The sequence below is a fragment of the Pipra filicauda genome, unplaced genomic scaffold (genome assembly GCF_003945595.2).
Source record: "Pipra filicauda isolate LSUMZ 115617 unplaced genomic scaffold, ASM394559v2 scaffold16_size7369187_pilon, whole genome shotgun sequence".
Classification (NCBI taxonomy): Eukaryota; Metazoa; Chordata; class Aves; order Passeriformes; family Pipridae; genus Pipra; species Pipra filicauda.
Genome location: NW_024104207.1, coordinates 1,439,162 through 1,461,914, shown reverse-complemented (window position 1 = coordinate 1,461,914; position 22,753 = coordinate 1,439,162). Strand labels below are relative to the sequence as shown.

General features: G+C 40.6%; 1 protein-coding gene across 22 annotated transcripts in view; it reads right to left on the bottom strand.

Annotated features, from left to right (window-relative positions):
• Window positions 1-15,431, bottom strand: part of AFDN (afadin, adherens junction formation factor) — a 124,162-nt gene extending 108,731 nt beyond the window's left edge. For all 22 annotated transcript variants that reach the window (XR_003539014.2, XM_027712055.2, XM_027712065.2 and 19 more), the window contains exon 1: window positions 15,169-15,431. Coding sequence is in view for 21 of the 22 variants with exons in the window: in XM_027712055.2 (XP_027567856.1) it covers window positions 15,169-15,285 (117 nt within the window). In the remaining variant the exon portion in view is untranslated. The remainder of the gene's footprint in view (window positions 1-15,168) is intronic.
• Between the last annotated feature and the right edge of the window lie 7,322 nt (window positions 15,432-22,753).

Below are 22,753 nucleotides of genomic sequence, written 5' to 3'. Positions count from 1 at the left end.
TTGATTTGTACCTTTCAAACGCATATCCAAGAGACCACACACATTTCAGCCGCCAAATGCTACAGTCCAGAAATGTTTTTTTTTTAATTAAAATGACATACAACAGAAATTAGGAATAATTAAATTGATCAATTAGTCTGACTTACTGTAGAAGGCAGGAATCACGTTTTTAGTCATTTGTCTTGAAATCAAACTGCCACACAGTTAAAAAAAAAATAAAATTTATGCCTTTGCAAGTGACATACGTGACACCACTATACATGTCTTGACCAACCAAAACCACTCTTCCCTCTCAAGAAGTTTATTACTAATGGTATTACCTCCACAAGGTCCTCAGCCTAAAACTTCAAGCTATATGTCTCAAATTGCTAAAAGTAAACAAACAAACAAACAGAAACAGAACATCTTTTTCCCCAAAGACAAATTTTTCAGAGGTTCTACTGAACAACAAAGAAGTATAATTTTCTCTATAAGGATATAGGCACTCTTTCTGCATGCTGTTCTGTTTGAACAGACCCATACTAATAAAGAAAGATGGACTTAGTTGCAACATCAAAGTCAGAAATGGTAATTTCAGTATGCATTAATTTTTAAGCTGTGATCAAGAACTACTGACCTCATACATGCAACTCCTCCCTGTGCCACAGGCTACCCACTCTTCATCATCAGTCAGATTTACACAGCTAAGCAATGAAAATTTTCATGCTTTATTCAAGAAAAAAGTCATCTCCAGGAGCAGATTTTGACAATAATCAAGCCTAGATCAGATGTATTTTTATTAAAGTAAGGCAATTTTTTTTCTGGTTAACTAAAATTTGTTCACTACTTAATATTCAAACTCTCTGGAATATATTTCAGCTTTATGAAAAGAATGCTCAAAATGCTTTTTATTCTGAAAATACAATATAAGCCTTTCAATATATCAAAGTAAATTTCATTCTGCAACTTGCAGCATTGAAGTTTTCTATAATCTGCCTCAGATATAAAGACAATATACACTTTTTTTTCATGTAGAATAACAAAGTCACAAGTACTTCCCCTGTCAGGAAAGTAGCTTTACTCTAAGGAACCCACTCATGAACATGCTCATTTTACCTTCAAATGGTAAGATTTGGTTACTAAAGAGCTATGCTTTTAAAAGTGCTACCAGCTCTATTTTAAGGATATCTTTTAGAAGACAATAAATGACTGGTTTTATTATGTAGCACTGGTTAACAAAACTGGTCTCTATAGCTATGTTAATCAGGAGTTGCCAAAAGAATGTGTTTGCCAGTGTACTGTGCAGGATTTCTTATTTTCAACAAGTTCTGCACTTCTGCCCAGTAGTTACTTTTGCAGCCAGTGACATGGTTTGTATGTTTAGCTAACTCCATTTAAGAAATTCCAACCTTAGATTTATCATCCCTACTTTGCAAAAAACTACCACAAAAATGAATTGGTTGCTTACTTTCAGGCAGTTTCTTCCTCTGAAATACAATTCTATCAAATACCCTTAATTTTATCCTTATCAAGGGGCCGTCATTTCAGTGGCACACAGACCAAGGACAAGTTACAATACAAACATTAATGCAGATGATTAACAGGACTATTTCGAGTTTAAACAGGCTCAGATTACAAAAGCATTTAGTAACTTGGTTTGGCTTACTCAGATATTAAAACATAGCTAGTGAAAGCATAAGTGATACTACCATGCAAGATTTCAAGTATACTTTGACTGAAGGTGAAACAATTCAGGCTTTAACTGCTGATATTACCCAAAGAATCTTTGCAGCACATCAGGATTAGCGTAGCTGAAAAGTGACACCAAAGACAGGTCTATCATTAGTGTGGGAGTGTGTCACAGGAACATGAGAAGATGACCCAAAACGAAAATTCTGTCGGGAAGCAAAGACAGTGGTATGCAGAAGTGGAAAGGAATTTAAAAATCTAAGGAGTCTCTAGCTTCTTCTCATCTTAATTAACAACCTACAGTATCTCCCAGTGTAGTATGTACGCTGACTAATGTTTTGTTTCTCTACTACTGAGGACAGTAAACTTTTCAGGGCTTATTCCTACAAATATATTTTATTTGTATAGAAATAGAAAGAAATGAAACAAAGAACAAACCCCAAACAAACAAAAACACATGCACATTTCAATACACATAGTTAACACCATATTATGTGTGCTGTGTATTTTTCATTACTATCTACAATGAGAAGCAAGCTTTCCTTAGGATTAGGTACTTGGAGTAACTCATTCAAGAAAATTATTTTTTTTAATTATTATTGCAAAGCACTTGGGGATTTTGAATTTCTTTGTATTCAGTATTCACTTCAAAAATGTTAATAAAACATATATACTTGTCTTAATTGACAGCTTACAAGCTTCCTAGCAGTCTGAATACCAGAAAGTGATAAAAGGAGATCATTGGGGAAAAAGTTGAGGCTATTCAGGTTGGAGAAGAGAAGGTTGAATGGAGACCTCATAGCAACCTTCCAGTATCTGAAGATGACCTACAGAGGAGCCAGAGAGGGACTTTTCATCGGGAACCGTAGTGACAGGACAAGAAGTAATGGGTACAAATTTAAAGAGGGGTAATTTAGGTCAAATATTAGGAAGAAATTTTTTACTGTGATGGTGTTGAGACATTGGCACAGGTTGAGCAGGGAGGTTGTGGATGCCCCAACCCTGGCAGTGTTCAAGGCCAGGTTGGATAAGGCCTTGAGCAACCTGGTCTAGCAGGTGGTGTCCCTCCCATGGAGAGGGGGGTTGGAACTAGGTGATCTTAAACGTCCCTTCCAATCCCTTAATATTCTGTGATTCTAAATTTGGAACTTAAGTTACCTATTTACTGAAATGAGGCAGTCTGATGTACCTTTGATATATAAGTATTTCTGAAACAAAAAAATAAAGCCAAAGATGAAAATGATTCAAATTTTCTATGAAGATACAAAAGCTACTTCCCATCATATGCAGCTACCAAAGATGGAAAAAGGACATTCTTTGCTATCCCATACAACTCATCCTAAGATTTAAACCGGGGGTGGTGTGAGGCTGCTGTTATACGACATCCTAAGTGTGATTAATTCCCTCCCCACCATATTTTATAAGGTGAAATTTCAAATTAGCATGACCCAGCAAAGAGTAAACTGCATACATGTATTAAAAGCTCTTTCTGGCTCTGTAGTAACTTAATTTACAATGCAGTTTTCAAACACATTACTTCATGTATCTATGTCACTGTTTTCCCATCCCACTGTCCTGGAGACATTAAAACAAGTGAGAATTCTAGATGTCTTTTATACAGACACAAGACAGTTTAAAAAGAGAATACAACTACACACAAGTGCAAGTTCAGTACGATCTAAATAATGTCATCTTAAGAATCACTGAATGGCTTGTGCTGGAAGGGACCTTAAAGATCATCTAGTCCCAACCCCCAATTTTGTTTAATAACCTGCAAAAGCACTATAAACAAACAAATAAACAAATAAAAATCAAGTAATATAACTCGGTTCCAAACATAGTTGATTGACCATTGCCCACTTTCAAGAACTGAGATGTAAAATTGCTCATTACATAAAAAAAAAATATCATAAATGTTCTACCTACTAAACTGGTTTACATAGATAGTCAATGTAAGGAAAACCTCAGACTACCACATTATTTTGTACTGGCATATATAAACAGAAAAGCTCAGTAATTACAGAAGAACGTCCACTTGTGTATAGCAAGTAAGCAGCTTTTCCCAACACATGCGGTAAGCTTTAGAAAAACTTAAACTTGTCTTTTCTTCATCTGACCAAGATTTCACAAATGTAAATACGGAAAGAAATTTCTGAAATAAACTAAGCACCAATTAAAATGTCAACATTCAATGCCATTTAAGTCAGATGGACATTGACAGTAGGGAATAAGGCAGAGGAATGGCTGACCAAAGTTTCTGAAAGCCACAGTAAAAAACAACACACAAATTTAACTGCTACCATTCAGTACTTGTGGTTGCTGTACAAGTCACTATCATCAATACCACAGAGTTGGAAGACAATCAAAGATTGACAATTCTGTGTGGCAGAAGACAGAACCCCACGATGGCAATCAGACTGCAGTAATGCAAGAAAGAGGGTCAACACTACCTACTTGCTTTCTTTTGGAAGTGCTGAAAGGTGGGTGAAGAAGTGGCTGCCAACAGAGTACCTGCGTACATGTGAAGGTATTCACCCTCTCACAGATGCTGAGATGGAAAAGGCTTCAGACTACTTAGGCATCTATCAGTCACACCAAAGAGCAGTGCTCTTCAACGTTTCACTTCATAAATTAAGAATATAAAGGTATCCAGAAATGACGGTATCTCACTGCTTGCAGACTTCTACTACTACTGATAATGCCATGGTATTGAAGACAGCTGACACTAGGAAACAGGCATGTGTATCAAGGATCAGAGAAATTGTCCCGGACATTTTGCACCATAAGGAAACATTGTTCATCCTCAGGATTTGGATAAATTTAGCTCCACATGCTGAGTACCACCCTTTGAGGTGGTCAGGAAGGAATTTTTCCTCTTTATGCAAGATTTCCTTCTCAGCAGCTAAGGAACGCAGTGCAAGGTTAATCCAAAAAACTCAGTCTCTACCTAGCAGGTACCCAGAAGAGATGATACAAGCGGAAAGCAGATTAGAAGAAATCTCCTCAAAAATAAGGAAAAAGTATCTACGGTTATAATAGTATAGCAAGCAAGAAAGCACTGCCTTAGAAGAAAACAGCCACCATCAGCACAGGGACTAAATGGTTATAAACAGGTCCAACTGCAAGAGTATTCACTCCAAACTCCAAAGTCCACATGGCAGGTGTAGAGGACTGGCTGGCTGATCTATAACCTCATAGGAAGCTTCTGAAAAAGTCAGATAATCATAAAGCTGCTCCCAGGGTCTTTCTGAAGCAAATGTAGCAGGATGACCATATTTGAAGACTTCTGTAATTGGCATTTTCCCCCTAAAGTATAAGACTGAAATGTTGGTTTAAGGTTGTGGATGTGAGAATTGTGGGGGAGGCAGGGAGTGCAGGAGAAAAGGTTTAAACACAGGTAGGTTTACTGAGAGAGCTAGATCAGTGCATTTATAATGATATATACAGATATTTATGAGCATCCATACACACATGGATGTTCAAAAACCTGGAGAAAAACGCAAAACATTGAAGGTAAGACAGACACTTAAGGTAAGTGCTGAGTTTCACTAGGTTTTTACAAACCACCGGTATCAGAACGTTGTACAATACTTTTGCTTCAGCACATGACTGTCTCACATTGGTACAATGGTACCAACTATTGTGCTGCCACTTGACACCACCCAAGATGAATGACTACTTTGAGAAGGCAAAGTCTTCGAATTTGGATAATCTCTCACAAATTTGATGCACTGATTTTCTCAGTTCAAGCTTAATCTTAATGCAGGTGAGAAAGCAAAGCATTAAACAAAAGTACTGTGGAGCTGTAGTAACCCACAAACAATTTAATTTCAACAGTAAGAATTAGTAACTCCTTCAGAACTACTAATACTCAAGATACTGAGCAAGTATCAGAATGTTAAGAGATTTTGATGATTACTGCTTCAGAAAACTCTGCTAGAATTTTGACCACTGTAAAATTCAAATACTGTAAGGTCATGTCAGATCCTACCTTACAGGCCAACTTTAGTCAAAAGCTACATAAAGACAGGCAGAAATCAGAAGGTAATAGAAAACTAGATTTTTTTACTGTAAAGGCTCTAAGAGAGAGACAATTCCTCTCTTCTTTGACCTTTTCTTCTCCCGTTAAATGTTTTCAACACCTAAGAGAGACTTCAAATGCAGCTCAAGTATTGATAACTTCCCAGAATTGTAATAATTTCATCACTTTGGGACGGTTGGGTCTTCAGATGCTGGTAGATGGCTTCAGTGGATACATCAGCAGTCAGTGCATAAAATTATTTTTCTTCTTTTTTTTTTTTTTTGATATATCAATCTATCTGAAAACAGTTCAGTTTGCTACAGGCATAACAACTTATTGAAATAGTCCTTGCTGTGCTATGGCAACAACTAAAACTCTCATGTAATACTAGATACAGTTTCAGTATTGCTGGAGACTTTATCGAAAGTATTACAATACATCTCTTACACAAAACAAAGAAGGGCCTTGTTAGAGCATTTCACTGATTTTCAAAGAAGGAAACAGTTATTTGGTCTTTTATTTTTTTAAAAGGCTTCAACAAAGCTGAAGGATTAGATCGCAAAACGCAGTAATCTTAAGTAATTTCACTTTTGAGTTTCTTCACTATACAGCAAACACTAGACATAATAGGCAAATCCATCAAAACCAATCAGCAGGATTGAGTAATGTTTTCATTAGTAAACATTGTCTTTCCATCACAATTCTGAGAGTATTTTCCTTCTCCTGATATGAAAACAAACTAGCCCAGTCTTTCAATAGCCAGAACACATACATATGAGTGTTAAAGAACTCTTAAAACCTCCATTCTGCCTACGCTGAAAGCAAGTAATAATCATATTCAGTAAGACTATCACTTTAAGTGGAAACAACTCACATGTTTCCTAATAATGCACCCAGCATTCTACAAGATATGTGCAATGCTTGGATATGATCCGAATGTAGTAAATATTATTAAACTATACATGAAAGGCGAATACAAACCAGATTTCAACATAAAACAAGTGATACTATGAAGACCATTTAATCAATGCAAAGCTTTCTAAAACACAACCTGGTACAATTTGGTTTGTTTCCAGGCAGACATTTTCCCGTTCAGGAGGACACTACATCACAGAGAGCATTGTCCTAATACTTTTTAAATTAACAACACGGCACAACTGTTTTTTACTAAAATTGAAAACAACAACAAAATGTTTAAAGGGCCCTTTTCAATTTCAAGCTGATGTATTGCTCAAAGTAGAGCACCTTCTGGGAGGCCAGTAGGAAGGAGACCTTTTCTTGTTTTACTCACTGGGGAGGATTTCTTTGTTCTTTGCACTCTTGCCCAACCCTAGGTTATCCAACAGCCACTAATCTTCATTAAGAAGCGGAATTCTGACCTTCCATTGGGTTTTGTGAGCAATACAATATACACGTAAAAGTGCAACACTTTTGTGTATCTTGTGTATCTTGCCTGTAAGAAAATACAGGTGTGCGGACTGACAAGACAATTCCACTAACAAAGAGAAAGGTCTAGTAAACACATCATGGGGTGCTTGAATAATCTAGGCACTGAAATGTTAGTTCATAGATACTGCTGTGGGCAACATACTTTGTTGGCCAGGTAAATACTGTTGCCAGACAACTCATTCTTTCACTTTTTCACATTATAAAGGTGTTCTCACTACACAGTAGAACCAGATATTGAGGCCATGCCCTGGAACACAGTTCACCAAGGGGAAGCCTTAAAGCAGTTCATCAAGGACCTATAATCTAGTACTGGGTAGTGAGTTGTTGTGAGAGCTTTCACATTCCTGAGTTCTAGTTATAACAGAGTACAAATTATCAAAGTATCAATAAAACTAGTGAACAAATAAAATGAAAAACCCCACGCTGAAGCCATTGTTTCAGTTTGCCACCATTCTATAGAAACTAGTACTGTATTGCACAAAACCTATTGCAAAATATTTACCCAAAGTTGGCCTGGCATTAGGAGTCATAGTCAAACAGATACTCAATTTCCAGTTCCATCCAAATTAGAAGGTTTTCTAATGTCCTTACATTTGAATCACTACAGTGATATATATAGTGAATCACTGTAGTGATTCAAATGTATTTTATACTCTTGGAATACAAGTAAATTTAGAAACCCATTTATAATTATTTTTAAGATACACCAAAAACCATTTAATAAAAGCTTAAAACTTCCAAGGTTGGCAATGTGTGATTTCTGCTCTTCACTGGAAGAGGTAACATGAACAAACTTACCGAAGTGTACACAGTTTCATCAGTGCAATCATAAACTCTATTAACAGTCTCTTCTATTTATGTGATAAAATTCAAAGACAGATTACAAATATGTATTGGAGTTTAATTTACATTTCCTAGTATTCCATTTGCACTTAAAACTAACACTGATCTTCTAGATGACAACTCTAGTCCTATGACTTTTTCCCATTCTTTCAGGATTCAGACTCTACTCATTACTTTTGGAAATATCTTTAATCTACACCAAAATTGTCCAAGACAGACCAGGGCAATAAAGAGCCCTCTTCTGCTCAGTGTGAAGAGAAATTAAGAAAGCAATATGTAGACAGAGGGCATCTTCACAGGAGACAAGAATGAAGGCAGAATCAGAGGAATGGCTCCTTGGTAAGAATATCTATGGTAAAGATGATCTGAAGAGGAGTTGAGCAAAGGGTCTAACTAACAGGTGAGCACACAAGGGAAGAAAACAGCCCTAGAAAATGTAATTAAATATAACATATAATAACAATCAGTTGATAACCTTGAGGCTAATGCCTGTAACAGAAGTCAATGACCATAATCCTGAAGCATTACACAAAATAGTTTTACCAAGTTACACATACCTAACATAAAAGCCACCTAGAATAAGAACATATGAGCAAACTAAGCAAGTGCTAAAAAAATATAGGCAACAAACATTGGACTTCATGTCAAAGCAGATTTTTTTAGTCTTACTAGAGAACCAAACTAGACAGTAACGAAAGGCAGAATTGCAATTTGATAACCGAGGGTAACCAATCACATGGAATAACTGCTAAATTAGACTTCTCTTAAGTTTATCATAACATTTAGTTTATTACTTCGCACCATGATTTTAAATCAGAACCACTGGTCAAAACAAGAAGTTTTTCTTTATGCACATTCTGAATTTTGCATTGCTATATTTATAACAAAGCAACTGCTCAAACAGATATTAACACAAAGATGAGCAGTTTCTTATGATCTACATCCTTACCACAAAACCCAGTTCATTTCAACTTTTAACACCTTCCAGCTAAGTTTTAGTTTTTGTTACCCCCTTTAGATGACAAAAACGTTTAGAGACAAGGACAAAATTTCATGAACTATAAAGCTAGGTTTTCCTCAAAAATCATAAAAGTGTGTTCCACTCACATTGTTTTAACCTCTTTGAAAGAGAAATTGTTTTGCAGAAAAAAAACACAATTGCACAAACAAAGCAAATCGCTAACATGTCCAGAGGACTAGGGGGGGTTTTTTCAACTGAAAAATAATGCTTGTCAATGGCATTTTAGTCAGAGAACAGACTCACACATCCAGAGGGAATTCTTAAAGCCAATATGTCTGAATTGTATGGACCTAAGTAGCCACTAACTTAAGAAATAACTTACATAAGGAATATTAAAAGCATGGCATAAAACTTCTTCCTAGAATTATTTTCATGACATTATGTTGTCTGTAGACTGTGATCAGCATCTTAATTCAAACTTATAATTGTTACTATCTAGAGAGCAGCTAGATTTCATTTGTGAAGTCCAACTACTCACTTTTACTCAGTTAAAGGAAAAGTGGTCTGCAAATAGTCCTTTTGATGCAAATGAGCAGACCTGCCTCCCTGACTTCTTTTCTCCAACCATTTCGATGCAGAACTAGAGCTCAACATACTCGGTAAGCTGCAATTTTTAAGCCCAAGCCTCTAGCTAGTGCTCCAGTGTTTTTATCTCTTGAACTGTGTCTTTTTATTGGTAACAATTATTGAAAGATATTCTATTCACTAAAAAGCACAGGCACCAGTCCTCAGGATTCCAATCACCTTTCCACACTGACTAAACATTAAACATTTGTTGCAAAGAGAATTTATTTTCCATATCATAGGTTTAGCAAACTTAAAAGGACAGTACTTTCAGATATATCATCAGGCTTCTTGAGGTCTATACAACATGAAGAGTTGCACTTGCTCAAACTACTGAAAGTTGTAGAATCCAACATGTGGAGAAGGCTCAAGTATTTCTACCATTAAGATGACATTTTCTTACCTCCAGACTTGCACTTCCACTACTAGTATCACCCGTAACACAATAGGTTCCCAATCTTAAAACACAAGTCTTCTTAAAAAAGTCTCAGACACAGATTTTTAAACACTTATGGGTTAGCAACCATGCAAATAAGAATCTGCAGGGAGTTAAAACCTAAAAATTCTCATTTCTTATTGCCTTAACTAGATTTAAATAACAAGCTTGCGTAACTACCATGAAAAGTCTGTAAGTGTACGTCATATCAGTCTTCCCTGTAACACTTAATGAACCAGAATCAGATCTGAACCCAAAAAGACAAAAATTGCATCAACCCTAAAATATCCTGCCATCCAGTGTACTGTACAACATTTTCTGTGAATAGATTGCTTATTTGTATTTAAAGCCAAAGAAAAATATTTAAATCATGCTGACATGACCAAACAAATGTAACACCAGACAACATAGGTCAATATAACAAAAAACCCCAACGACAACAAAAAAACCTAACACACCAAACAAAAAAAACTTCACCCTCATTCTGAAGGGTTATGTGTAACACCTTGTTGCTGAGCCTACGCAAGTTTTTTCAGACAAAAAGAAAAAAAATCAAATAGCCATAAAGACCTTTCAAACTCCTTCTTTTTTAATGGTCATTTAAAATTTAAACTCTACCAGGAGTTATTGGTAATGCAAGGCATGTTATTTTTCTAAGCTTTTTACATAGACCTTTCTACTTTTGCTAATATATAGGTATATTAGATCAGTTTAGAACAGCATTCTCCATCAGGAAACAAAACTACAATGGATCAATATTTCTGACAACCATCCCCCAGTTCTTGGGCAATTGTTCTAAAAAACACACTTGTTCTAAAAAGTGTCTGTCTCAAAAAAATTAAATGCAATTCACATTCATTAACCCAAAAACCATGTTTAGGAAAAACACAGCACTCCTCTTCCTCTCACATACAGTTATCACAGCACACATTAAAGATGAAACCTTATTTTGCCATCAAGACTAACAATAATTATAAATAGTTCAGGTATAACATGTTAAGCCAACAAGTCTGAAATACCTTAAGGGGAATTTCAGGGAACTACTATTGTATTCTATCCAATAATGATAAATGCACTAGTTACAGAACTTTTTCATTCCTTGCTCTCCCCCGAAACATCCATATACAGTTATTTTATATAATCAATCACTTAACTCAAGTAAGCACTTTTATTAAAGGAGAAAATAAAAAAATGTTAAACTGTAGAAATACAAAATATTTCCTTTCTACAAGTTTCTGAACAACTCTAAGCAGTTGTTACCAAATCATTAATTCAAACTTAATCCTGTTTGAAAACTTTGGGTGCTATAATCTCTCAAGACTTAAATCAAGATAAAAAGGTCAACTTATCTCCTACTGGAAAAGGTCTAAGTCGTTTTCTATCCTTGACAAAAAAAAAAAAAAAAAAAAAAAAAAAAAAAAAACAACAAAAACAAGGGAAAAAACAAGCCAAATATCAAAAGCCAAATATCGAAAGCATCCAAAAAATTGATAATATTTGGAACAAAGGCAAGGGGAAACAATTAAAGAAAAGGGTTAACATACTGCTTCATTCTGAATATGACTATTAATTTATCTACAAATAAAATCATGATTGACCCCACATTTACCCAAAAACTTCTGTATTTTTTTCAAACTTGTCAGATTAAGTAGCTGCCTCACCAGTTAAAATAGACCCAGTAAAGCTTAATCAAGTTTAAATCATGACCAGTATTACAGACATCTTTAGCAAAGGTCTGTACCTTGCAGCACTCCTGACAACATTAGAGTTTAAACTGCTGCTAGAACTTTAAAAACAGAGTTTTGGGTTTGTTCATTTATAAGCTTCTCAAGCCACAGAGCTTCTCTCAGCTACTATCTGAATAAAAAATCATTTTAAAAACCCTTTCAGAATCAAAATAATGCAAATTAACAGATTTCTCAGAACAGCAACAACTGTTAGAGAAAGTAAGCACTTAACAAAGTTAAAATTATCGCTTTGCTCTCAAGTATTTGAGTCCACAAAAGGCTTCAGTGAAAGCATAAATGAAGATATGAAATCCTCGCTCCCAAGAAGTCTCCAGTCTTCCTCACATGGGGTACAGAGCAACACTCCACTCTGAGCACGCAACAAAGTTTTAATTCCTGTTTTGCTGAGGAAAAGCAGCATTGAATGACTTAGTTAACTGCTAATGTCACAAAACAAGTTAAGAAACAGTAACAGAACTCAATATGTCCTATCCAAGGCACGCACTTTCCAATGTCTTGCAGGCAACACACCTTAGGAAATAATTTGTTTCTAACTCTCAAAAGACTCAAGTAAACAAGTAGATCTCTAATCCCTTAGGACTAGTCTACCCAATAAAATATTAACAGGAATTCAAATGGATTCATTTCATGAACCACTTCCCTGAAAAAAAACCCCATACCTTTAAACTACTTCCAAAATACTACTGTACCTTCAAAACAAAGCCACATTTTACACTTTGCAGTGAAGTGATGAGGACACAATGCATTTGGAGTAACTGTGTCTCACCGAAGAAAGTCTGTCTGTCCTTTCAAGCTAATACCAAAGTACACCAGTTGGTCACATGCAAGTACTGCCTGTGCACATGTACTGTCACTGCTTAAGCAGTCAGAACTCCCGCCAATTTACATTAGATTTCACTTCTCCTTTTCTTTACAAAAGATATAAAGCTCTCTGAATCTCTATTAAGGAAGTGATTACCACCTCTGGAAAATCCTACTCTCTATATATAGGAAAGTTACAAGTCACTTAAATCAGACTGTTTTCACTGAAGAAATTCCTGGAGAATCACTACAAGGCATCAAGTCTACTGATAAACACAGCCAGCAGCTCCTGGATGACAGTCTGCAGCATGGGCACGTGCCAGCTGCAAAGTTAACCCAGCAGGCCAACAACCACGTCTGGACAGTTTAAAATTATTCAGTTTGACCCAGCTCAGGCACATACAACCAAAAATCCTATCCAGGTTACTGCATCTGCATAGATGCCACGCTTGCTGCAGTCCCTACAATAAGCAAGATGTGGCTTATGGTCAAGCTGAGCCTGGAAAAACAGGGAAAACAACAGAGGATTGTCAGTTTTCAATCAGTCTAGTAAAAGGGCTTTCATTTAAGCTGATAAATAGTACACATGTGAATCACACCATCATCTGGGTTGAAAATATGGCCAAATTTGGGTCAGCTCAGGGAAAAAGTGAAAATAAATGTGAGCATTTGTAAGTGTAATTATCTGGAAAGAAAATATACTTTACCTATAAACTGTTACCTGCTGCCAGTCTGATGTAAATGCACCTGCAGTCTTATCAAACACTTTCAGAACTAGCAAGCTAAAAAGCTCATGCATTCAAGGAAATATGCATACACTTAATTTTTTACTGCCAACAGTCCAAGTGAAATGCCACCACCGATAGTGGTAAGTAGGCTCCTATACAGGTTCAGAGACTTAACTGCAGAAGTGTAGAGTAAATACAAGTAAAATTATTTTTTCTTTTCAGAATAACTATAACGAAGCTCATAATTTTTGTGCAGAGTCTAGTTAACTATGACAAACATGCACAGCTGACCTAAAAAACTGTAAGATTTGTTAAACTACTTACTAACAAAACTACAGCAGGGCAGTCTGCCACAAACAAAGAAAACAGGCTGGAGTTATAATGTACTGGGAATGGACTAACCCATGAATAGGATAAAAAGCTCAGCCACGGGCAGTTAGCAGTCAACCTGCAGTTCCAGAAAGGTTGTGCTATGTTCTCAAACACAGTCATGAAGGCTCCTTCACACCAGCTTCAGCCCACTTTTTTGAAGGAGTGACTGTCAGCCAACAGTGATGCTGATAAAACCTAAGCAATGCACACAAGGAACTCTAATTATGATAAATATTGCAAGACGTAGGAAATAATCACAGGAAACCCTCATTTTGGTGTTCAAGAAACAGCCTGCAATGAGCAGAACTGAAAACACACAAAGCAATTCTTTTCAAGCTACTGGGGTTAATATTTTTAAAACTGCTTTCAAGACCTTTTCGTTGCTCTGCTAACAGTCAGCACCTGGGTGCAGAAACAGGAGCAAGCCCCAAGAACGAGCCAACGTGATTTCTCAAAGGCTCCTGTTAATAAACAACCAGGACCAGGGCCAGGCCAAGAGCAAGTGTGAATTTCCTCCTTTTCCCCGGGAACGCTCACATGATCAGCCTCCACCCTCTGAGCAGGGAGCCCGCTGTCACACACAAACAGGGCTGCAACCTGCCTCCCCAGCCCTCCCCCCCCGCCGCTTTCAAACCAGACGCACAGCACGAACCAGCCAAAGAGAACATGACAAGGGGCAGCGGGAGGGTGTGGTTTGACTATTACTTTTTTTTTTTTTTTTTTTTTAAAAAGAACAAAACTCAGCCTCTCTCAGCCATCAGAAACACCCATTTCATTAGGAAGAAATTACCCGCTCTGTTTTTCCAGTACAACATGTGAACTCAGGACTACGAACCTGCTCCTGGTATTTACTTTAGGCGGCGGGCTGGCAGCCTGCAGGCTCTGAGAGCCAAAGCGCTCCGTCCGTCACGCCCTGGGAAAGCCACCCCGGGGATTGCACCAGCGGCCCGGAGAGCCGCCGGACTACGGCAGGTTGCTTTGTAAGAGGCGCCTTCTGCACGGAGCCGAATATTTAAAGAAAAAAACGAGTCAGCCAACAAAAAAAGCGCCCAGCGCCGGGATTCTCAGTCCTCCTCCTCCACCAGCCGCCTGCCGGCTCTGTTAAAGTCACAAACAGACACAAAAAAAAGCCCACGAAGGTACCTGTTTTCGGGCTGGGCAGGGGGTCTACTCCTGTATTTTCGCCCTTGCCCGCCCCCTTTCGCCACCTCCAGCTCCCGGCGGGTTTCTCGCCTGCCCCGGAGCTGCCCGTCCCGCAGGGTCGGGCCGGCATGTGCCTGCGGGAGGAGGGCAGGGCTCCGGCCCTGCGCTCCCTTCCTCTGCCCGTCCTCTGCTACCTGCCTTCGCCCGGGCAGGGCGAGGGGCCCGACTCTCGCTCCCCGCCGAGGAGCGGAGCCCCTTCCCCGGCCGTGCCCGAGGGGCGGCGGGGGGGACCGGCTGCCCGCGGGGCGCGGCCTGGCCCGGGCGCGGTGTCTCACCGGGCCGGCCGGGCGGGGGGCCGCGGTGGGGTCGCTTACCTCTGTGGGGTCGCTGATCTCGAACAGGTCCAGCCGGTTCGCGTTCCAGTGGTTGATGATGTCGGCGAGTTTGCGCCGCTCCTCCTCCCGGCTGCCGCCGCCGCCGCCGCCCGACATCCTCGCTGAGCCCGCCGCCGCCGGGGAGCCGAGCCGGGGCCGGGGCCGGGGCCGGGCCCTCTCCGCCGGGCCCCGGACGGAGCGGGGGTCCCTCGGTCCCGGCCGGGCACGGGAGGGGCCGGCTCTCCTCGCGGCCGCTGCCGGCACGGGCGCCGCGGAAACGCCCCGGTATCGCGCCGCCGACAGCGATCGGCCCCGGCGGACAGCGAGGAACGAGAGAAAGAGAAGGGGGAAGGGCGGGCAGGGGGCGGGGATGAGGAGGAAGGATGCCCCGAGTCGGCAGCGGCCGCTGTGTCTCCCCGCTTGGCAGCGCCTGTGGCCGCTCGCCTGCCCTGAGCCGAGCGAAGCGGCCGCTGCTGCCGCCGCCTTTCTCCGCCCCGGGTATCGCCCTCCCTTCGCTCGCTCCCTCCCTCACACACCGGCCGTGCGCGCCCCCGCCCGGCCGCCCGCCCTCCTCCTCCTCCCCCTCCCGGGGCGTGTGCGCGCCTGCGCGCGCTCCCGCTGGCCGTCACCTCCCGCCGGCGGCGGCCGCGCGCCTCCGCAGGGCGCCCCCGGTGTCCCGCCCTCCCGTCCTGCTCCCCCGCTCCCGCCGGCGCGGGGAGGCGGCCGGGCCCGGGGGCGGCCGGGGCAGGGCGCGGCCAGGTGCGGCGGGAGCCCCCGCACGGAGGCCGGGGACACGTGGCGGTGTTGGCGCGGTGGGGGCAGCGCGGCGGGGAGCGGGATGCGGGACGCCGGCAGGAGGCCCCTCGGGAGTGACGGCGAGAGCCCCGGCTGCGGCCGCGCGGGGCCCGCGGCCGGGCGCTGGCACCAACAAAGGGCCGCTGCGGCCGCGGGAACAAAGACCCCGCGGGCGGATCCCGGCGCGGCCCCGCCGTGGCCTCCCCGCGCTAAGGCGGGCGGGCGGGAATGTCGCCGCTTCCCAGCCCTCCCTGCCCGCAGGCAGAGGTCAGGGTGCACGCCCGGGGGGGGGCCGCGGGTCAAGGCCGGCCGCTCGCCCCGCGGCCCCAGCCCGCCAGGTCGCCGCGGTGTCTCCCGGCACAGCCACAGACGCTCCGCTGCTGCCCCGGGCGCTGCCGCGTTCGATCATGTCTGTGGAGTGCTTTGGGAGCGCCGCGTGAAAGGAATTGTCTGAAAAGGCTGTATTGACACAAATGTCCACAGTTCGAGGTTAACCTGAAGTTAAACCATCAGATACGTTTTAATGGATTTTGGATACGTAGTTTGTCTGTGGTTTCTCACAAAACGTGTCAGTTGGCTGTAAGAGGTATCGCCCATTGTGTAGACGCTGGAATCCAGTCTAGCTCTGGGGGTTTGGTTTTGTTTTTCAAGCCGCTGAATTAAGTAATGCACCCCAATACTTCAGCGATCGTATTTGTCGTGCACTGGGCATCCTCTGAAACTTTGTTCTTGGACAATCCTGTCTGAACTCGGTTGCCCAAGAGTGTATCTTTTTTGGTTTCTTCAGGTGGTTAAAGGGAAAATACTGTTTCCTTTTAGCGTACCTGGCAAAATATTTGAAGTTCCTCTTTGCAGAGGGAGTTCACAGGAGTGGGTTTTTCTGATGAAGTTTTGATTTGACTGGCTTATAGGAAGGAGATTTCTCAGAGGCCTTGTCTATGTTAAGCAATTAAATTATTGTTTTTATCCAGCAGTGTTGCTCCTGTATAACTACCTACCAGCAGTTCTGGTTTTACAGGTGAAGGTCAGTTACACTTTTGCCCTACATATGTAACTGTGCCATATTCAGGCTCTACAGTTCTAAGGATGGAAGGGATCCTATTCTTTGGATCCCAAACTTTGGGAGGTGTTGAAAGCTCTTCTGAGAGGCATTGAAGAACTTGGAGGTGGGGGACACAAAACCTCAAGTTCTTGTAATACCATCATACTAAACCTATACTCTATTCCTTTTAGAAGTGTAGATAAAAGGAAAGAAACAAACATAACTCTTTTACATTAAAAGGTGGGGGGAAGTATGCTGATTTTTTTTTCCATATTTAGAAAATGTGTTACCAGATAGCTTTGGATGTTCTGCAATGCCTGCCAAAACCATGTAAAATCTGTGATGTGATAGTCCACAACCCAGGCAGATAGCTGCGTGCCTTGTCACAGATGACATTTGTGGAGTGGTGTTGATTTGGATGCTTGGCTCTGTCTGGATATTGGTGAAATGGGAGCTTTCAATTCACAGGGTGAGAAACAGTGAATGGTTTACTTCAGGATTAGAAAGGAGGCTTTTAGGTGAAGGGTGTGCATAGATCACCATTTTGCTGTTACAAGCTCCATAGATAAAACTGGTTTTCCTGGGGAAAAGAGGTGCTTACTCAGGGAAAACTGGACCCACACGGTGTATATAATCAGCTGTAAATTTATTTATTTCTAATTTAGCTGCATCTAGTCAGAATTTTTAAACCATAGGTAGACTCCAGACTGGATACAAACAAATCCCTCAAACTGAGAATAATTGAAGCAGGCTAATAATGTTTAGATATCTTTTCTCAGAAATCCCAAGTGACTATAATGTATTTCTGTGTGGCAGGACCAACGGAAATGCTATTGATGGTCAGATACCAGCAGCAACTACACTGTTGATTAGGCCCTCTTGTAGCTGCTGAACAAGTTGTTGCCATCAACAGTCAAATGACAGCAACTTTAGTACAGAATCAGGATTTAAGAAAAATCATAATGTAGACAAGAATTTAGCTGTCCAAGTGAACCAGTAGGACAGTATGCTTATGGAGATTGTACTGTGGGAGATAAAGCATGAGCTCTGATTTCCTTGGAAAAGCTAGTGTGCAGGCAATTAAAGCATGAAATTATAGTGAACCAGCTAGTTTACAGTGGAAAATGTCTGCTATTTCACTTGCAATCCCTATTTTTTTCATAGGGCTAGTGCAATGAGAAGTAAAACAGCTGCTGTAAAGCCTGGAGAGTGATAGGATTCCTGTGAACAGTTGTAAAAAAAAATGTAGAGATATTTATGAATGGAAAACGTTATACACACAAAACACATTATAAACAGGATTGTGTGTTTGAGCTATCATCAAGGCATCTTCCATTTAAGTTATTGCATAAAGTTACTTGAAACCAATAAAATAAATTTTCCTGTATATTCTTTCTGAGATTTTTATCATTTACGTAGTGATTGAGGAGTTTCCAATTCAGGCCGTCATTCCTGTAGGAACTCCAACTGAAGCTACTGGAAGAGTTAGATTTAAGTCTTTAAAAGATCACATACTTGATAAAAAATAATAGGGTAAGCAAAGCAAAAGAACAGGAAACAAAAACTGCTTTTCTTGCTAACGATAATATTTTTTTATTTCTTTCCTTACTGAACAACGTTCTTTTCTTTTTTGAGGTGCTAAAGATAACTAAGCTACTATAAGCCATTATTCTGATTGTTTGTTCAGCACTCAGTGTAAAATATGCATTTTACAGAACAAATAAGATAAACGCCTTTCCCTGTAGGGCTTGCAAGCTAAATTTTGTCAGAGGTGAGAGCACCAAGAAGAAGAGAGAACCATAAAGAAGAAACATTGATATACAAGGAGGCCTTTACAATTCTCCCCGTTCCCTGAGACGTCAAGAAGTGTGGTGCCCATGTGGTTACCTGCCGCAAGAGTCTGTCTGCTGTCTGTGCAGCTTCTGTCATTAATCACAGTGGCATACATCTGTCCCTGGGGGATCTGATGGTTATGAGCAACAACAATGTACAGGATCCCTTTATTTCTGCTCCTTGGCTGGTGCAGTTCATGCAAACAGCTCTCTTGCATAGGGAAGGTTTGTGTGAAGGTAGTGTCGTGCTCTGCTGGTCTCCTGGCCGCTCGCCAGCTGCCCATATGGTTGCCAGAATGCAGCATTAATTTTCTGAGGCAGCATGCATCTGATGTATAGTGCCACACTGTTGTAAGTCAGCACACTATTGAAAGTTACAAATTCATGGATAAGATTGAAATAACATGGCTTCCCAAGTGTGCATGTCTTTCTAAAGCAGAAGTATCGGAGCTGTAATTTTGCATAATGCAGTGCAAAAGCTTAGGTTAGAGCAACATTAACAGAGCAGACCGGGATCGTCAGACTGCAGTCCCTACAGAGATGACACACCCACTGAGGAAAATAAATTAGCCAGAATAAGGATTGCAGCTTTGGACACTATAAACACACATGAGTCAGAGAGGGAAATGAAGTTTTTCATTGCACCATTATCTCACCTGCATGAATTGCACACACTGTGTACATCAAAATATCAACTTCATAGCCTAATTGGTGAACAAACATAGTACATATAGGCTATGTGGGCAAATTCATGCTGTATGAAAAATCTTTAATGTATATTTAGATCCTGATTTTCTTACTGTATGAATATCGGAGCCTGTATTTAATAACCTTGACCTCTTTAAAATACAAGTAAGAGGGGAAAATAGAGCAAGTGTGGCAAGTTATGTAATTGGGTTTTGAGAATCTTTAGGTTTTTCAATTCAATTATCCTTGCTCTATTTTTAGGGAGAGGGAAGCACAAAACTGTATAAAATGGCAGCTATCTTAATGAATCTATCTTACTTTTTGGTTCATAGATGGGTGAATTACAAAACCTCTCAAGAAACTTCCCTTAAGGAAGATGCTTCATTTTTATTATGTATAGAAGATCTTTCAAAGGAATGTATTAGTAAACGCTTCTTGGGTCAAAACCTCTCGAGTTATATTTGTACTAATAAAATAAACAGTGTAAGGACCTTTCTCTAGCCCTACAGCCAACTGACTTAGCCTACCCATCTCCATGGTTTTAAATTGGTTTAGCTCTAAAACAGAGTGGATGCGTGCAAATTGCCTCCTGGAGTGATCGCTGGCACATGCTGACTCCTAATCCATGCCACGGAGTTGTTCATGAGCTCTCTGTTTCAAAGCCAGACCTTGCTAACCTTTTAACTTACAGATAGTTGGGCATGAAGGAGTGGATCTGGAAGCTGAAATGGTCCAGGGGACCATTCAGCAATGGAGAAAGAGCCTGGAAGCCCTTGTGCATCTGGCTTCAAGGCAGGGTCCTCTGCCCAGATGGGTGCTCAGGCATACCTGTGTTTGTAGGTTCAGAGCATGGACAGCCTTTGCACTGTTTTTGCTGAAGTGTGCTGTGATCCACATTCGACGAGGTGGATGAGAGTCTGACTGTCTTGTAGCATTTGAACATTCATGTTGACTTCAGCAAGATATACGTTTGTCCTCAGGTGAACAGCTCCTGGAAATAAGCACATGGGAAGAGCATCAGGTCCCATTAGATGTTAACAGGCAGTGTCATCCTAATACTGGAGTATCTGCTGGATTCATCCTCAGATGATTACTGAATGCATTTCTTTAAAACCCTTTTTATCCATGGAGTGCTCTTCTCAATGTAAAGGTATTGAGGAGAAATTTAAAGGCCGATATACACATTAGATTACCAGATGATTTCTCCTGACCTTATCCCAGTCAATTAAGGCAAAATTCAGAGCTCCTGCAGGTATGAAAAAAGCTTTCTGATAGTTTTTATTTTTAACCACAGATCTCTGCTTTAAAGTATTTTCTCCCAAACTGCTCTGTTGTGAAAGAAGATGAGAAATTGGATGACCCTAAGAAGAGAAAGAAACATAGTCTATGTGAAATTGTCAAGTGGACCATGTAAATAAACTGACAACCCGTCTCCAGAAATTTAGATAATCTCTCTGTGGTATACAGCATTATTTATAAAAATGGTAAAAATTCTTAGATAGAAGTTAGGCATTTCTTTTAAGTTGAAAGTAGCTCTCCACCCAGCAGTCCAAACTAGGCTATTAGTTACAACTGTGTGTAATCATTTCAGGACTCTTTGAGCAAGATGTAGTGGGTGTTTGATCAAGTAATTAACCTCCTGCCATTGGCCACACATTCTCTCTACCCTGTAATTACTTGACTGAAAAAATAATGCCACTCAAAGCATACATTGTATAGAAAATTAAAAGCATTAATTTTAATCTGCCTTCGCACACAATGACTATAACTTGAACATACATTTCACATATTAGCAGAAATCATTAGGCTACATCTGAGCAGTTTTTCAAGAAAAGTTTGATTTGGAAGCAAACTGCGTCAGCATGCTATTGGCTTTTTTGTTTTTATTTCACTTTTTTAGAACCAATCCAAAAGTATCAAAAGGATTTTCACTTAGAAATATCCAGTGAGCTAAGAAGGTAATAGATATTCAATTATTTGGTCCAGCAATTGCTGTTCTTTTAACTCTTATAACATGCATATAAGTTCTGTTTGTGGAGAGCTTTAGCCCCAAAACAAATACCTCAGGAAGCTTGTAAGTGAAAACAGTGATGTAAACCTGTGAAATTAAAGTGCCTGCTCAGCAAAAAAAGGAGGTCAGTCTTTTCCTCTGCAAGTTTTCCTTAGTAATGCTTCTGTGTTCTTGAAGTCTTCGTCCAGAACAAGTTGGAATAGAAGTGCGGTTTGTATGTACAAATCAAAAGCAATAGAAAGCATCAGGGAACTCCTCTGTAGAATCTTGCAGTGGGTTATATTAGCTAGCATAAATTGTCTAAAAGTTAGATTGAAAGGATAAATGTAAGCTTCCTTCTATAGGTAATGGAGAGAGCAAATGACACCTATCTTGTGACAGATTTAATCCTAATTTTAGATGGCTACAGAGAGGTGAGATGAATCCCTCTTTGAGTGAAATGCTGCCGCCCTTCATCTTCTTCAAAGCTTCAATCTTTTGGTTGTAGCATAGGCTTCACCTCTAAGCCCTCCGTTGCTCTAGCCAATTATTTAGCCTGATTTTTGTATCAGGCGTGGCACAACTGTACTGGTCATCTCATTTACACAAAGGTGAGTCGCTCCAGCTGTGTTAAACCAAATGTATCAAACTCAATGAAGGACCTAGTTTTCAACTTATGGATGTCACAGCTCAGTCCTGGCCTACTGAGTAAAGAAGGGAATAGCTCTAGGGGACGTATTAGAAAGTATATTTACATTGCAGAAATAGAGATACTTGAGTTACATTTTTAAGTGTGTCCTTTTGAGGTGGCTAAACTTGTCTATGTGGAATTCTTTTCTGTCACCTTCTAGACAGCTAGCTGTGATGTCTGTGCTCAGCACTGTGTCTGCCAGCATAGGAATACTCAGTAATTACACTTTGAAATAATGGAGCCCTGACTCTTCTCTTTGAGAGCAACCTTTAATATCAGGTTGTGTTCTGTTTTTTTTTTTTGGTCAGACACCCTTACCTTTATCCCATGCCACTCCTTGATTGTGGGAAGACACAGTGTTTCCTTCAGACCTTTCTAAATTCACTACAGTTGTGAAGCTTGTAAAATACTAGCCTATGGATAAGGCACTTGGTGTGCTGCAACCTCTGCTATGTTAACCGCATACCTCACATTTTTACCATGTTTTCCACATATTTCCCCTTTCTATCTGGGCGTTATGTTCCTTTACTCCTCACTGTGTTTCAGTA